We start from the raw sequence: 18,524 nt of genomic DNA on the forward strand, positions 1-18,524 counted from the left end.
CTTTATTTGTGTGTGTGTGTTTTTTTCATTATTTTCTTTTTTAAGTCATTATTTTTGTTCAATTTTGTGCTCTTAATAATTAATTGAAATCAATAGTTGTGTTGAATATTAGTTGTTATTGAATAATTTTTGCAATATTTTATGGAATTTTAGTTATTATCTTGTATTTATTTCATTTAGAATAATTTTTTGTAAATTTAGGATCACAAATATTACCACTTATAAATAATTATGTTGAATTTTAGTTGTTATTGAAATATTTTCTTCATTATTTTATTGAATTTTAGTTATTTTTTTCAATTTTGTTGTTCAATTTTAATTAAATGTTTAGGATTAATTTTAGTTATTATATTGATTTTTTATATATTTTGATTAAATCCATGTAAATTTAGAATGAAATATGTTACCACTTAGAAGATGTGAATTTTGTGTGAAATTGATTTATTCTAATTTGTTGGAAGAAATTGAATAAAATTAGTTGGTTTGTGGCATACATGTTGTTTATTTACAGGTTAAATGTTTTTAGGGTGGTCTCCCGTATATGATAGGTGCTGTCGATTTTTTTTTAAAAAAAAACAGAAATCGTTTAATTTTTTTTTATTAATTTGTGTAGATGCCTAAGGAAAAGTCTATTACACGTTGTGAGGACAAGATCATTGTTAGTTCTTATAGCGGTGATGCTGACAACCACGATTCATTGTGTACCAACCAAGAACAAGCACCTGAGGCACATGCATCGACATATGATGCAGGTTCGTCAAGTGCAATGCCACAACATCGAGTGAGGGTCTCATCACAGTGGAATCTATTCACCCGCAAGTATGAAGCCTAATGAAAGGACGTCCTCTCAATGTAAGTTTGAATCACTTTCACAAGAACATGCTTAATTTTTTTTTTTAATAATTTTATTTCATGAATACAATTTCAGGTTTACAAACATTGAGGCTATTAAAACAATAACATTGATATTTAAATTATCGATGGAAATTCTATTATTTCAATGGAGTTAGGTTTTCAGACATTCTAAATGGAAGCCACAAGTCGATGCATGATTTTCATAGTTTAATGTTAGTATTAATTTAAATATTTTTTATTATGTTAATTTGGTCTCCTTATTGAAATTACTAAAATTTACCTTTTATAAATTTTTACTCCAAAGAAAAATTTGAATGAGAGAGAATATATAATAATGTTGTGAGAAGAGTTTGGGAGAATCACGTTGCAACTAAGTAAAATCAAAATCAAGATAATTTTGACTCTAGTGTTTGAGGCAATGTTAGAACAACGAGTACATGATCGGATGACCCATCTCAATGAAAAATATAAACGCCTCACTACAGAATATGATGAACTCCACCGAGTGGTGATGGTGATGAGATCACACATGAGTGGTCCATGCGCTTGTCCTTATTGGCCCCACGGTCCCGGTGACGACCATCCTCTTCCTCCTCCTCCTTCAGCGTCATCTCTATTTTAGATTTATTGTATTTTGAACTTATAAATATTTAATTTTTATATTATTTTAATTTCCTTTTATATATTTTATTTTTATCTTATTTTAATTATTTTACTACTTTCATTCAATATATTTTTTAAAAAATATTTTAAAATATTACGGACAGGGTTACTGCCGAACCACGTCCGTCGGTATATTCTAAAGAGTTGAAAAACAACTACTGCAAATATCACTGCTACCATTAAGTCTCCAATTAAATTACAGATGATATTCTGTCAGTGATATGTTATATTTACCAATGAATATATTGACGGACAAGTAAAAACATCAACAAATTTGCATATAGTATTTTTATCAGTTATATGGCAAATTTCCTGAGAGAAATACCGATGGAATAAAACGGGCAATTTGTTTTAGCGTGCTTTGTCCATTTGTAAATCCATCAGTAAATTTATTACCGATGGACTTACCAACATACCAAAAATTACCGATAAAAGTTTTTTCAATGGACCGGTTATGTCTGTGAGCCTGTCAATAAAATACATACCAACAAACTGTGAGTTTAAATACCGATATAAATTTTTTTTGGTAAAATTGTTAAATCTGATGGTGATTGCAAGCCAGGGTTTAGACCATTTAAAACCCCGTCAAGGCCCCGGATCACCCTGGTCTCGGGTTTTATATCTATGGTGTATATAACTCTGATTTTACACCAGTAAAAAGTGCGGGAAAATGTTCATTAAAACCTTACAGTGTTAATTTCATATACAATCATGCAATCAGTCAAATAAATAATTATTCGCGTATCCACTTATAAATGTTTAGATTTAATTGACATATAGCTTTTAATTGTTTGATATATTAGGCAAGAGAACAGATGCTCAAATTTCAAATTGAATGGTATTTCCTTAGAGAGTTTATGATTTTATGTTTAGATTCTGCAATCGTAGCTGATGAACTCGATCTCCCATGATCAGCCAGTAGTTAAGAAATCCTTTTTTTTAATAACCTTGGATAGACCTCAGGCTTCGAATAAATTAAGACATTGATGTGCTGTGTTATATTCTGTGTAGATTTTTATTTTTTTTAATCAGCATGTATATATGTCCTTCGAATTCTTGCTTAAAGAATAAGAAACTAAGCACGAGTACACCATCATACCATTAATTTTAACACTTTAAATATTATACATATATAAGCAATATAAAGTAAATAGTGTTTTTGAGTAGCAGCTGGGATATCGAGGATGAACTAAAAGAAAGTGGAGAGACAGGGGAGATTAAAAAAGGAGATGCAACCATGGCGTAGTGGAGTCCAAAGGAAGGAAGGAAGGATTTGGAAGGTTTACAGAGCAGCTAGCACATGCACAGGGCGGAACCATCAAAATTCAAAGGGGAATTAAGAAGAAGTAGTGATCACTGATCATGAGATAGAATCTGAACAGACAAAAAGTGAACCTTTTACTAATTTAGATGGTTGCCATTCCTTACAGCTATTCGAAAAGGCAAGCAAGACCCCAGCCTGGCATCAATACACTAGCAACTACTTTGTCTTATTTTCTTTTCTTTTCTTCAACCAACGTACGTTGATTGAGAGAGAGAATTAGGAACCTTTCGTGAGGGAAAGATACCGAACTCTTAATCAATTCGAAGTATATAATATACATATATAGTGCTCAAATCTTGCTAATCTTGGTGTGTTTGTATATATTGTATTGTCTCTCGCGATGTTTTGTCCTCTCCAAGGCTTTCAATATATCGATGTAATATATATATATATATATATATATATATATATTCAGCACTACTACACTGCATGCATGGCTTGATCCCATTACAAAAGGCATCTTCGATTTAAACCCTCAATTAACAAGACATCGAAGAAACAACTAGCTAGCTAGCAAGCAATTGTTGGAAATTAAATACAACTAGCTAGCTAGCTCGCTGATATTTGTGTATGTTGCTTTATGTAAAGAGATATAGAACATGCACAAACCTGGCATGATTCCTCGCGAAGGAACCCTAGAGTACAGGAGGGGTGATCTCCCTTATTAGCTATTCCAATTGAGAATCTAACATGCCATAGTGTAATTATCGCAAGATGCTTGATGCATGCATTTCCCCTCGAGTTATATGTATGTACTAGTCTTGATACCCGCGCGATGCCGCGGGTGTCAAAATCTGTAATATTTTTTTTTGCACATGTTATATGGGAATAGATAGTATATTCACAAAGTTAGTTGCAAAAGTCAAGTTCAGATAGTTAACAAAGTTAGTTGCAAAAGTTAGTTCAAGCATAACAAAAGCAGTGAGAGGTAAATATTTTATGCTTTATACATATAGGTAGAGAATTGGACGTGAATGAGCAGCAAGCTGTATCAACAACGCAGATGGTGAAGACGCCCAATCAGGTTGTGATGTTGGAAAAGCAAGCATTGACTAACCCAATGTTAATTGGCTTCCTATTGGAAAAAATCAGTGTAACTGTAAGTTATAAATTTTATACAGCAACAAATATTAAATTTTTTTTAAAGATAAATCAGTAATGAGAAATGAAGATGTAATTATTGTTGAGCATGTGAGTTCATAAAGAAGGGAAACTAATTAGAAGTAGATGCTTACTTTTTCAGGTGATGAAACGGAGAGGCGCTGCTTCTTTGAAAGTTGAGGTGCAGGATTGTCATCATCTTTGTAGAGATGCTCCTTTGATGAGTCTTCGTTGAAGGGTTTTGGGTGGGGAAGCTGGGTGCTGAATCATATGTTGAAAGGAAGTACTTAAGGAATGGGAAATGTAAAACAATGTGAATGAAAGACAAAACAATTTATTTATTAGTAGAACAATTAAGTAATAACTTTCATAGGATGAATGTAGAACAAATATGAGATAGTGGTGTCTTGGAAGTTAATATCTTGAAATCAAAAAATAAGAATAAAAATAATGATATAGCTGAAAAAAGATTCCACGGGATGATATTTGCATGCCAAATAAGATATTAAGAATGAAAGGGAAGACTATTTATAAAGTTGTTGATCAGGCAAGGAATAATTACTAAAGGAATGCATATCAAAGAAATGAGATAGTGGCCTCCGCTGGTGTGTTCATGTTTGCACTGAAATTATTTGTTATGTGTGGGGAGGCAAAGCAAACCTGTCGTGTGGCTCAGCATCATTGAAGGTTAGTGCTCTTTTTGACTGGCGATGGCAGCTGTCATAGAACGTGTCTTTTTGTGGAGAGGTGTCATGCTGTGAAGCTGGAGTCTGAATCTGAGATTTGATCTACATCCAAGGGATCTGCAACGTTTGGTGTTGGAGGGGTGAAAGTCCTTGAACTTCCAGCAGCAGAGGTTATTGAGGCTGGCGTGTCAATGTTTTTAATGGGGCTAGGTGGGCTAACAGATGCTTCAGTTGGTATTTCATCAAAGATGTTGCAAACATATATCTCACATCTGCCGAGAACAGATTTGTATGCTCCAAATCGAAGCTGAAATATTTTTGTCTTGTTTAATTTCTCAATCATTTGAGGTGGAACAGTAAATGGGTCAGTGAATTGTTTGTCGAACACCAAATGATTGAGCTGAAGCATTGAAAAAATACTCAGCTGTCTTGCCAGAGAGAAGAAAATTTCGTGACATCTTGACCATCGCTGACGATGCAGTTAAGTCTGAACCTAAAAGATATGAAAAAGAGCTCCAGTTAAGAATGAAATAAAAGCATGTGTTAATATATGTTTAAGCTGAAAATTCAAGGATGTTTTGGTATGCATATTAGTTGAACCATGGGATTGGTGCAGAGGATGGATAGTCATGCTCCATGCATCGCAAATTATTAGGGAGTCCAGAGAGTGGCTTGTTGCAATCTGGACAGCTTTGACACCACCATCCCTTGAAGAGATCATAATCAACTATGAAAGCTTTACATGTAAATCTTTCATTCTGCAGGTGTCAATTAAAGCACAAAGTCATACATTTTTTTTTTCATAAAAATGAAGGCTATGCAGTGTTGGCGATTGCCAACAACAGTGTAATCATAATATTATAGGGGTCTGGAACCAGCCATCAGATATAAAATTATAGGCCTTGAACTTCTATGCCATGATTCTTGATCCTAGACACTATATTTGATGATCTATCTCTATTAGACAATTGCTGGGATTGGGCATCACGACATGAATTGCAATAAGTAACATTTAAAGAATAACATAATAGATACCTTGTGTTCGTATGGGTCCATACAGAGGATCTCTCTTATTGTTCTTCTATTTTCATTTATCTGAGTTTCCAAATGAGAGGACAGCTCCTGATGATGGAGGCAACTGGTGTAAGTCAACAGCCATTTGAGCATAGCTACAAAAAGATAAAGAAAAAGGTGTTGAGAATTAATTTAAACATTAATACATAAATTGGATTTTAACAAATGCAAAAGGTTCGAAGAATATAGAAATTTACTAATGCTTGTATGCTAATAATTCTGGTATGTCCGGGTTAAAATACCAAACTGAAGCTGCGGTGCCAATTAGATTTGCAGATCCTATAAAAAATGTAACAACCACATATTTATCGGTGTATATTTAATGTGAAGAGGTTATGAAATTTGAACCGAAAAGCTAATAACATTGAATGATGGTAGGCTTGATGATAGAACGAAGGAAACCTCTAAATTCAGAGACACGAAAAACCAGCAAAAGCAACGATAAGAGGAGAATCTTGTTCTGCTAAAGAAAGCGTCGTCAAAGCTTCGAGGCAATGTCACCCCATAAAGTGATACGAAGCTCCTCGCCTCTAAACAAAATAAAAGTATATTAGACTAATGCTAGGAGGAATTCAATATAATAAATAATTTGAATTTATCATTAACCGTATATTTTCAAGGATGAACTCCATTTTGTCTTCAAGTGTTTGCCCCCGAACCAAAATCTTTTCAATTGGTTGTATTGCTTTCAGCCTACCGAGAACATCTATATAAATAATTGAATAGTCATGTCAGTGGAATGAAAAAACTATGCATGATACAGTTTGGTACATAAGGGTAAGAATGAAGAACACCTGTGAGAAGTCTTGATCCTTTTTCTTTGTTAAGGACATGTGCAAAATCTGTGAAATGAAATTAAAGTAATATCGTGGAATTGAAAGTGGGGGAGAAATTGAGGCGAGTGACTTTGGTGTCAGACTTAAGATCAACAACAGCTTCATGGCCAACAACAGCATTCATGTAGCGATTTTCAAAGGTGTAGAAATTTTTGACTTCATAATATCCACCTTCAATAATGATTGAAGAAAAATGTGCAGCATCTCTAGATTTGGCTGATCCTTGTATTGCACCACCCTTGTTCATTTAAAAAAGGCAAATAATTGGTGACATTGCATAATTGCGTGGGAAATTAAAAAAATGGACCAAAAAAAGCATGCAAGCAGAGGCAAGAATTTGAAGAAAACAATAATAAAGATCATATTAGTAGATATGTTGCATACCTCACGATCAACAAATAGGCAATTGAAGTTTGTTGCTTGTCCATTTTGTTTTGGAATCCAAACACGACATACTCGAGCTCGGATCAAAGGGTAGAAAATATATTTTTTAATGTTGTGTAAATGAATAGCCATCACTCTGCATTTAAAAAAAGCAAGGAAAAATTGAACAAATAAGTGAATAATTAAACATGAGATTAAAAATATAAACATAGTAGTAGATCTAAATGGAACCCAAATCTGAAAATATAAAGCTAATATGGCAGAAAAGTGTCATCATAAAAGCATAAATTTTTTTTATATATGTTGAAAGAAGACTCATAGATGTTCAAGGTTATGAATAGGGAATTTTAACACACAAAAGAGATACAACAACGAATACAAAGATTACCTTTTGGTAATAATTGAATGATATCCTTGTAAACAATGTTTTTGGCATAACATGATGGTTTTCCTTCATGATCGAGGAAATGATTTTAAGTCCATTCTTTGATGTAACTCTTGATAAAGCAACATATAATTGACCATGACTGAAAACTTGTTCTTTCAAGAAGACACCAACAATCTTAAGTGATTGTCCTTGGCTTTTATTAATAGTCATGGCATAGCAAGGCCTAATAGGAAATTGTCTTCGTTTGATTGTGAAGGGGCATTTTTATCATTAACTGGAAAGACAATTCGTGGAATAAAAACTCGATCTCCAATGTTAGAACCGGTAATAATTTGGGCTTCAATAATTCGCTCGGCAAGCTGTGTAACAATAAGCCTTGTTCCATTGCATAAACCAGCAGAGGGACTAAGGTTCCGAAGTAACATAATCGGTGTGCCAATTTTCAAAGAAATACTGTGTTGGGGCACACCATTAAAGTCAAGCTGGTTGATAAATTCAATTGGATTACAATAAATCAATGTTGTCAATATCACCAGAAGTTGTTTGGATAGAATCACAACTAAGAAAGTTGTATTTATGACCAGGTATAATATCAAGGATAAAATTATTAATCTCAGAAACAGTTAGGTTCTTCGGTGTAACAATTGCTCTGTCTTTAAAGTAGAATGGGTCAAGATGAGCCCTTTCAATATCAGGATATATGGCAGAGACAATAGCTGCAATTGGAGAATCAATTACTTCAACCTGAAGCTCACATGGGATTTTGATAAATGCCGCATCATGATCATCCGAAACAGCCAAATCACATATTTGTCCATCACCAATTAAAAGGATCCACTCTGCAAACTGTCTAAGTTCATCCTTTTGGTCTGGGCTTAAACCTTCAGCTGATAGTCGCATATTTTGATTCAAAGTGAGGAATGTGAATGCAGACCATAGCAATGAGCTAGTAAAAGAAGCATTAATTATTTCTTCTTTTGTTCCTCCAGGTATAACAGGAAGAATTTGTCGGAAATCCCCACCTAATAAGACAGACTTGCCACCAAATGGATTGTTAAGTCTAAGAACATCTCGTAGAGACCTGTCCAAAGCTTCAAAACAGAATCTATTATTCATTGGAGCCTCATCCCAAACAATGAGTGATGTCATCTCCAGTAGTCGTGAAAGGTGAGTGTTGTGTTTAATCTCGCATGTTTGAACTCTCATTAACTTCTAATGGAATTTTTAAATCTAGAATGGGCTGTTCGCCCTCCAGGTAATAGAAGAGAAGCTATTCCAGATGAGGCAACAGCAAGAACAATTGAACCTTCAGATCTAACTCGATTAATAATTGTATGCCATAAAAAAGTCTTTCCTGTTCCACCATGACCATGAACAAATATGAGCGCTTGTTTTTTTTGTAGTATAGATGTAATAACAGAATCATAGATGTTTTCTTTTGACATGGATTAAGAAGTGGCATAGCCAATGAATGGTTATTTCTAAGCTCAGCAAGATCATAGCTAAGCTCTTCCCTTAAAAGTTTGTTCCTGACTTCATCCATCAATCGACCATTCGGCATTGGAAGTTTATGATCTTCCAACGATGTCCCGGAAGCATTAAAAAAGTTGTTCAAGCTCATACAACACATAGTTCTTAAGTTCGTCATCAGACAAACGAACGTTCAACATTGAGAAAGAAGATCTCAGATGATATTCAATGTCATCATGCATAGAGTGCCAAAATTGATCGAAAAGACTATTTGGATCAGCAACCTCGCAAAAACATAATAATATTAATAAAAAGTTGCCTTAGCTGTGGAGAAGAAGCTGTTGGAATAGCTTCACCAAATGCATCTGACCATTCTTTATCATCTCCTAAGAGTCCCAAAGCCTTGCATGCAAGTTTGAAAAGTTGGAAATATTGTACCAGAGATTTGCCGCAAGTCTTCGAAGCTCTTTGCTCCTTTAACATGATTAAGTAACATTCTGAGAAAATACAACTCTCCAGCTGCAGGATGGACATACACAATGCGACCAAGGCAAAATCCACGTGATCTAACAATCCATTCTTTTTGCCTAGCATCCCAAACATACTTTGTTTGGAAACTGTGAGTAAAATAGATCTCGTGCATCGACATCAACCCTGTTGCGCTCAAACCACTCTGTGAGCATTGTCTTATTAATGCCAGGTCTCCCAAGAACTGACGATAAGGATTGATTACCTTGAAAAAAAACACATGGTGTTGTAATGGCAGATGGACTTGAAGTCTTTCAACAGCTGGGCTCCTTGAATGGATTGGGAATTGGAATAAACGCCATACTGCTTCATATGGACAAATGAATCTACAGTTCAGATAAGCTTGTATTTCATCATCAGTATCTTTTTTCATAACCATTCTGCATCGATCAGCTCCTTTGCTAACATACTTAAAAAAGATACTTGATAAGCAGAGATTGACAACAAATTTCAACATTAATGTGTGCATTGTATCGAAGCAAAAGTTCTTTGTTGTATGGGACAACATGACAATTTGACAGGGAAATGCCATTTTTTAACAATGTGACCCATAGGCTGCATGCGTCGTTTATAGTAAACAAAGCCATTCTCACCAAAGATGGTTGCATCTTTGTTTTTTTTTTGGAAATTGTTTGGAACATTTATTCTTTTCCATACATTGAGCCTTTGGGATTTGCAGCACCACATGGACCATGCATCATAAATTTTTGAAACTATCTCAAAGCAAATAGGATCTTGATGCTTGTCAGGTATTTTCAGCTGAAATAATAGAGTCAACATCCTCAGGCGAACGGAATTTGAATTCTGGAGCTAGCCAAACTAACAAATGAGTATGCGGCAAACCTCTTTTTTGAAAACTCCACAGCGCAAACATCTAAAAAGAGAATGCAAGTAAAGAAGTCAAAACAGATGTTTGTAGAAGGATAAAAATAAAAACTTGAAATTTAAGAAATAAAAAAGAAATACCAGCAATTGTCCGCCCAAAAGGTTTTCCGGACTTGATGAATGACATCATATCAATTAGTTTGGAATGAAATACCCTTGCTATTGATGTCAGGTTTGTCCTCAGGTTGATAGCCCTTTGTTTTTTTAATTTCTCGGCGAATTTCAGGCCAATTAACATTGCAGGTAAATGTGATAAAAAGATCAGGATTCCCATAACATCTACATATAGCCATAGCATCTTGGTAATTATTAACCATATACCGAGGGCTTCCTGTTAAAGACGATGGAAGTATAATTTTCCCTGTAGTTGATCCATCAGTATCACCTCTGGCAATAGCATCATGTATTCCTTTGTAATGCTCACTTCTAAGATTTTCTTGGTTTGCACGTATAAAATCTAAACGTTCCTCTTCAACATTAACAAATGCATCAACCAAAAATTGTTGGTACAATCGTCCGCCTTTTATGAGAGTGCTTTCTTGTTTTTCTCTTTCATGAATGAGATAAGCATAATAGGCTCTCATTTGAAACCTTTTGTCTTTTTTTAGGTGGTTGCTGCTCTTGATGAGCTAATGGAATATCAGTGTGGAAACCATCCTCACCATATGGAAAAAGAAAGTGGGTAATGAAGGGACATAAATTTTGGATGAAGCTTTGAGATCCTCTGAAGTGTTCCAGATAAACTTTCAATAATTATGTCTCGATCAGATCGACAATGACCAATGTCCCCAACAACCAAACCACCAATGTCATTTAAAGAAGGATCGTCGTATTGCCTTGAGTCATCATCTCTTTTACCAATTAACCGAAGTTTGAGTTCTGGAACCTCGACATCCCCAAGTCTTTGTCGAGCATGACGGAACAAACGAACCAATTGATTAGATGAATCAAGCATATTGATTAGACCAACAACAATGTCACTATCCAAGCTTGATTGAAAATTTTCATTGCAGAATGGTTGCAGCCGGTTAGAAACCTCATTATCTGTATCAAAAATATAAAGCTGCGCAAACTTGGGGCCTTTATTATCCATGGGAAGAAGAGAACCCATAACATGGTGGCAATATCCATTGACCTTAAAAACATAAGATCCAGGTCGAGAATTAACAAAATTATCTACCACAGCCCCCATGGATGTGAAAGCGAACATTGAGTTATAAGCACGAATTTCACGCCGAAATTTTTTGGATGATGAACCATTGTTTGGGTTAAGAAGGTTATCAAGATAGCTAGGTGTTTCTTGTGGGAGCAGGAAGCACCACCTTTCCATTATTACAACAAAGTGTAAAGCATGGGTTTGTTTTAGATGAACGGGCCAATCGTTCTTGCAACCAAAAAAGAGCGTTGCAATGCTTACACTTGTATGTTTTATCGCCAAAAATCAATGTATTCAATTAAATAACCTGTAAAAAATAAAGGTAAGATACTTGGAGGAATGATATGAAAGAGGTAATTACAAATAAAGGAAAAATGGCTACAAAAGGTACATGATTGGATTACATACGTCTTTTTTTTTTCTGGTATGATGCTTGACTTATAGTAGATTGATGATTAACGGTTTGCTCAGAGAATCCTTCAGATTCATGACTTGAAACTACATCACTACAGTGAAATGAAGCAAAGGGCGATAGATTGTGGAGGATTGGATTGCCTTGCAGCACTAATTTGATTAGTTCCAGTTTGCACTATGTTGCTTGATAAGGAGAAGGTGGTTTGTATATCTATGTGCTGGCGTGAACAGACCAAAGTGCCAACTCCTTGAGTATGTTGTGGAGCAGATGGTGTATTTGAAGAGCTTGGGTTATCGGATAGCAAGATTCTATGAACGGGGGTTTCATAGTCATTCAAAACAAATTGTGAGGATTGAGAAGATGGCATATATCCATCCGATTGAACATGTCCGTCAGGACTTGTCATGTTATTGCTATAAAGAAAAACCATGGAAATTAAAAACGAAGTTAAATGAAAGGAAAACACAAAAAAAACCATGATTAGTACATGATCATGGCCAAGTGAAGGAAAACACAAGGATAGAGAAAATCTTAATGACATGTGGTTTCTAAAGAAACCATGCAAACATAGGGATAATAAGTAATTCAAAAACAAAACGTAATGAAATTAAGTGCTGGCCAAAGATTAATTCGCTTGTAAGGTGAAGGAATTACATTAGACTAAAATCTTTGATATATCATGAGACATGATGACAGGGCATGCTTAGCTAAAAACAAAACTCCTTGGTTCAGGAGAGGATGAAGATATAACAATAAAAGATCAAGCAATTAAAAAAAAACATTATATGTTGCTAAACACATAAATACCATAACCATGATTACGCATGCAAGGAAATAGAAATGCATAAAGTAAATAACAGAAAGGCACAAAACAAACCTGAGAAAACACCAACGATAAATAAAAGTGGCCGTTTTAAAAGATCTGAAAGACAAAGTTAAATTTTGATGAATATGTGCAAGAATAAAAACGAAAAGACACGCGGGATAAGACCTAGAGAATGAGGCATGAAAAAATAAACAAAAATAAAAATAAAAGATGAGGCAGCATGTTTAGGTAAAAGAAATTAAGATCACAAATCACAGCAAGCGCTTAAAAAAAAACACCAAAGAAAAAAAAAAGAAAAAAAAGCTAAGAACAATCTTTGTAATTTGTTTAATGAGACTGTCATGTGTCCTGCAATGTTTTTTAAAAAATTTAATTTCGAAATTGTCCTATAACCCATAGCTTGACTCATGCAAACATTGCTAAAAACACTAAGGACTCGTGACCTGCTTTCTACATATGAACATTAGGCATGTGAAATCTATTGCAAGCTCATGCCCCCAAACGAATAATAAAAATTAATCTAACCTCATCATAAAAGTATAAAATCCTATGTTATTTCATGAAATGTCACCCACACCATCAACATATGTATAGCAGCCATGAAGAAAAAAGTGTCTATTTGTACAAACCAACAAACACCTTGAATTTCTCTTTTCATATCAGATGTAAAACGATATTATATCAGAGTGATCTGAGAAGCAATAGCAGGACAAAAAATGAATAACATTTATGGAAAAATAAGCATATTATATAGTTGATAGGGCATGAATTTTGATCCAAAAGTAAAAATATTTTTTAAATTAGCTTTTGATCAATCTCTCCAAACAAAAACAAAAACAAAAATAATATGTTTCTCGAGTGTCCATCTGATTTAAAAAGGTTTAAGTCTTTTTATATTTATTATTTTTATATCAAACACTAACAAAAATTACAGACTTCGTGGGTGTTTGTTTACGTGGACGAATTTACTTTTTACAATATTTGTTTTTTACTTGAAAAAAATATTAAATTAATATTTTTAATATATTCTCAAATACTCTTAAAAAACCATCATACACAACCTTACAACCTCACCAGAGACAAAGTTTAATTTCATACGGTATCAATAAATTATGTTATCCTGTTTATCGTGTACAGGCTACGCCACAAAGTTAATTCATATACAGCTTTCATGGCTTGATTTGTCACAAAGGATTGTTCAGCCCAAAGATTTATAAAAAATGAGATCGGAAAAAATACACTTGTCTTATCGTATTTTTTCCACGTTAGATGGCGTGATATCTATCCACTTTCTAGGAACACCAAATTAATATTCAAGCTACCACCTAAAAAGAATTAATTAAGCTCTTTTAATACCTGTTTGTGATATTTTAATACATAATTATCATTATTAATTTGTCAATTCATCAAAAAACGTTCCTGCACCTAAAAAAACAAAAGGTCTTAATGAATATAATATAATATAATCCAAGCTTCAATCAAAGCTCGATTCATCCATTACTTTAAGACCTCAAAAAGTAATACCTGTTTATTTAATATGCCCGATTCATCCAAGCTTGGTGAGGGGTCCATGAAACACGGAGTCATCCATTATATATCGAAGCTTTTTGCTTCATTCAAGGCAAGATCCCCATGTGCATGTTCTCATTGACCATTGCCCCGTGATATTTTCAGGTACACATATCCCACCCGACACCGTTTACCATTTACAACATCAAGACCGTCAAACCGCAGTCCTCAATCTTTTATTTTTTCCACGTTAGATGGCGTGCTATCTATCCACTTTCTAGGAACACCAAATTAATATTCAAGCTACCAACTAAAAAGAATTAATTAAGCTCTTTTAAAAAGGCAGACTCCAGTTTCCTTTCGAGCCTTTTGAATCATAAAAGCAAGATGGATCGCTAGTGCGTAGCCCCTACCAAAAAAAATGTTTAAAAAGCCAGCAATCCATGCCGTGCTTTCTGTGGGCAAAAATGCTGATTTTCCTCTGCAAGTTGGCATTCTTCGGTCACTTTCTTGTGGCAACAGTCTACCACTGGCATCAATCTCGCAAGATGGATCGCTAGTGCCTAGTGCCTACCAAGAAAAAATGTTAAAAAGCCAGCAATCCACATCGTGCTTTCTGTGGGCAAAAATGTTGATTTTCCAGGCAAGTTGGCATTCTTCGGTCACTTTCTTGTTGCAGCAGTTTCCAGCCCTCGCATATATATACTTGCCATCCCATTTTCCTTTCAACAAATCAGCCACAATCTAAAAAAAAGAAGAAGTTGTTTTTCAATCTTGGAAGTCCAACTTCTCATCACAGCAAATCATCAGTTTTCTCAAATGAGTCTCATCAAGAATCACAACCTTGTCCAGTGATTGAAGTTGCATATTCCTCACCCTTTCTCTCCGCCTATTCCCTTCTCTCTACGGCTTCTTTGTCATTGTCCTCCACATGTCCACCATCAAATGGCATGCAGCTCACATGATCAGCACCTCTCTAATAACAATATTTCAAGCATCAGTTTACGGATTCCTACTCTTCCACTCTCGTTCCTCTTCCTACAGGTGCGGGCAGCATACTATTATAGGGGATCCTCCCACTGCACTGGAAACTTAAAGAGATATTTAGCACTGGTGTTGTGCTTGGAGGTTACTTGGCCCTGATGACAGTATTGTTCTTCTGGATTATGAAAGACACAGACTTCTTCTCAGCTTGTGTTTCCCTTTATTTAGATTTTATATATTTATATGATTTTCGTAAGACAGGATAAGTTTTTGTGCAAGATCACTGAGAGATAGCAAATATGAAATGATGGCGGCCTTGCACTTGCAAGTGAGTATTGTGAGCCAGGCCCTCATTTTTCGTCAGACGATCCCGCAGCTGGTCTTTCGTTGAACGTCCTGGACTTCTTCTTGTCAGTGCGTTTGTAATCGCTCAGCTGGTAAGGATTCATCTTATCCGCCAATCGCTACTTAAAAACAACCCTCCCTAGAGTGACCTTGAAGCGCGCTTCTTGTTCATTTTCTTCCCTTGGCTCCATTCCATCCTTTACAAAGTACAGGTCCCAGGTCCGCGCTTTCCTTTGAACATGAGCACTTAGATAGATATCAGCATAGCTTCGTAATTAAAACTCCTCGCACATCTTCTCTGAAAGCGAGAGCCTGAGATGCATTGCTTGCATCTTCATTGGGTCTTACGTACTTAAAAACAAAAAACGAAATGACCAACATACTGTAATGGTCTAGTTCCAACGCCCAACGACCAATATTTTCTAAGCAATATTTGTATACCATAACAGCTACCTTATTCATTACACAAACATATATAATTACAAAGACGATATGCCATCTTATACTGCGGCATGCAATGAAAAAACATCTCTACAAACTTTATAAAAAAACAACAAAGAAGTTCACAAAGCTTGGCAAAAGCATAAGATTTGGTATGTAGAAATACAATTGGCCGCGATGCTATTTTTGTAAAACTAATTATCATGCACAGCTGTCAGACAAAGAAACACACAGAACCGAGAATGTGGTGCAGAATATCAAATCATATGCGTTAGGACTTGATGAAACGAAGATAGTATGCAGAATCACACAAAGCAGAAAGAAAAGAGAAAAGAGAGAAGCCACTCTTTTTGAGCAACATTGGCAACGACTGCAAAATGAGACACAAACGTAAAGACACTTGATGGCCAATGAAAAAAAAAACACTCCTTTTCATAATATGACAGAGCACAGGCCATGCACAATATGCAGACAGCAAGATGAGTATAGTCACTTTCCACAACACAATCTTAAAAACAACTAAGAGGAAAATATTCTAACCTTGAAGCCCAAACTCTCCTGAAAGACGATATGATAAAGGGAACAACGAACTGCAAAGGAAAGCATAACAAATCATGGCCACCCGCATACAGAACAAACAAAAGTTGCAGGGAACAAACAAAAGTTGCAGGAAAACATACCTTCAAATATTATAAGAGAGGCAGGAGCTGAGAGAACTGGCTCGCCAGAAACACTATTTCAAAAGAGCATCATCCCATGCAATTAAACAATTAGAAAGCAGACTAACCAGAATAGAAATGCCAATGAAAACTGAACAGGAAATAATGAAAACGGAGGCAAGAATATGTGTATAATGATGCCAACGCCACATCCATTTAATGCACCATCAAAGAAGATCAGACAGCTTGACTTTATTCTAAAAGAAGCCTGCAAGCATTTAATGCACCATTAAAAAAACACCGGCTGATTTGACCCAGTTACAGGGGGGAAATGACAGTCTAATTTTTCAATGCATTTAAGACACTGGTATTATGATCTAACGTTTTTTCAAACCTCTGCAGCGACAATTTATGCCTTGGCAGGGAAAACCGTAGGGAAAGCTACAGTACTTTCCCCACGCGTTTTAGAGTTCTTTAATATTGGTACGAAAGGATACCAATATCCCTCGGAAGGTTTTCCAACACATTAATTAACCCTCACCAATCCTTTTGGTTTTGACTATATATATATACTCCCAGACGATTATTTTGACTCGCTGTTGCTTTGCTTGTGCATTAAAAACTTTACCCGAAATGTGCATTCATGCCAAATTAGAGGCATTTTGGCTTAATTAAGTGTGTTCTTCATCGGTCTCTATTATATAATATACAATTTAATTTTTAGTACTTAATTATGTACGTAATCCATGTTACTCATCATTCCTTATTAATTTATAATCAATAAAATTGTGTTTTCTTCAAGCAAAATTCATGTTACTGATCACTCTTTAATTTATCAATAAATAAAATTTTATTTTCGCATCAGTGTGTGGACATCGAGAATTTAAGATTCTTAATTTCTCTAGCCATTCATGTGAGAAGTTTCTGAAGTTTTCTCCAGGGGTACTTTAAACATTAATTTATAGTTGTGTTTTATATATAAATATATATTCTTTCTTGACAACTTATTTTGAATTCGATCAAATTTTAATTTTGCTTTTTTCAAATAAAATTATTGACACGGTATTAAATAAAAATATTAAATAACATGACACGTCTTAGAATCCCGGTTCAATCTTTATTTATTATTAACATATCTTAGAATCCCTGTTTAGTATTTATCAATTAATTTTATTAAATGCACTAACCAAACTTTTAATGTGTATTCAAGATTTTTCATCATTAACAAAATTTCACGTGTCCCATATTTATTTTTCTTATGATTATATTAATTTTCAATCTGACTAATTAATATCGTAGCACAAACATTCAAGGCTGATCGTAACAAAGAAAGAAACCACAAACCCTCCTCTTGGAAATTATGTTAGATTCCAGACTTAAAGTAAGTCACTGTACATGTTCTACCCCTTTCCTTCAGCTAGCATCTTAATCAAATTAAATTACTTGTAAATCATCGATAATGCGTGTCCTTCTTGGACAGAATTAAGACTAATTAATTGGAGGCTGAGTGACCATCAAGAAGAAGATGGTACTGCACCAATTAACAGCAGCAAATTGTACAGAAAAAGAACAGATTGTAGGCAGTACATGTATTTTTTATTACTAGACTGCAGCTGGTTTCATAAATCTCAGATTCTTCCTAAAGTATTTTTTATGCACTTTAATTCCCAAAAAGATCATATACTTTCAATGCCAGCAGTAGTAACACTGAGCCTCTTGTATTTGATAGTTGTGTTGCTAAAGAGCTCCCATCCGTTCGTATCAATGAGAACCTGAAACTAGTTAGGCAAGACATGGTAGCATGAGCTGTACAGGTTAGGAATTAATATTAGCGTGAGCTGTAGAATTCAATTTAAAAATTATATTTTAATATTATAAAATTGTATATATCCCGATATAGATGGAATTAATGTTATTTATCTAGACAATTATTTTTTAAAAAAAAGATTTCTCTATAAGAAAACTACTCTGTAACGTTTTAAACATAAGGAAAAA

At 34.7% G+C, this 18,524-nt stretch overlaps 1 protein-coding gene and 1 long non-coding RNA gene across 2 annotated transcripts; both read right to left on the reverse strand.

Annotated features, from left to right (window-relative positions):
* Window positions 1-7,815: 7,815 nt before the first annotated feature.
* On the reverse strand, window positions 7,816-11,524 carry LOC140955580 (uncharacterized). The gene is made up of 5 exons (XM_073409173.1): window positions 10,939-11,524; window positions 10,349-10,663; window positions 9,387-9,514; window positions 9,101-9,300; window positions 7,816-8,392 (listed from the first exon to the last, which is right to left on the reverse strand). Exons 1-5 carry the CDS (start codon window positions 11,522-11,524, stop codon window positions 7,816-7,818), a joined length of 1,806 nt encoding a protein of 601 aa, XP_073265274.1.
* A 1,069-nt stretch (window positions 11,525-12,593) lies between these two features.
* On the reverse strand, window positions 12,594-16,790 carry LOC118034938 (uncharacterized). Its single transcript, XR_004685102.1, has 3 exons — window positions 16,551-16,790; window positions 16,411-16,460; window positions 12,594-12,687 (listed from the first exon to the last, which is right to left on the reverse strand). It is a non-coding gene; the product is annotated as an uncharacterized lncRNA (long non-coding RNA).
* Window positions 16,791-18,524: the final 1,734 nt, after the last annotated feature.

The sequence above is a fragment of the Populus alba genome, chromosome 5 (genome assembly GCF_005239225.2).
Source record: "Populus alba chromosome 5, ASM523922v2, whole genome shotgun sequence".
Taxonomy (NCBI): Eukaryota; Viridiplantae; Streptophyta; class Magnoliopsida; order Malpighiales; family Salicaceae; genus Populus; species Populus alba.

What these genes read in the sequence shown, in the direction of transcription:
- LOC140955580 (XM_073409173.1), bottom strand. Translation starts at nt 11,524, where the DNA reads ATGGAAAGGTGGTGCTTCCTGCTCCCACAAGAAACACCTAGCTATCTT. An exon ending in ACCTGACATCAATAGCAAGG is followed by an intron (nt 9,515 to 10,348) that starts GTATTTCATTCC and finishes TTTTTTTTCAAG; the next exon opens with GTAATCAATCCTTATCGTCA. An exon ending in GCTTCTTCTCCACAGCTAAG is followed by an intron (nt 8,393 to 9,100) that starts GCAACTTTTTAT and finishes AGCTTTGGACAG; the next exon opens with GTCTCTACGAGATGTTCTTA.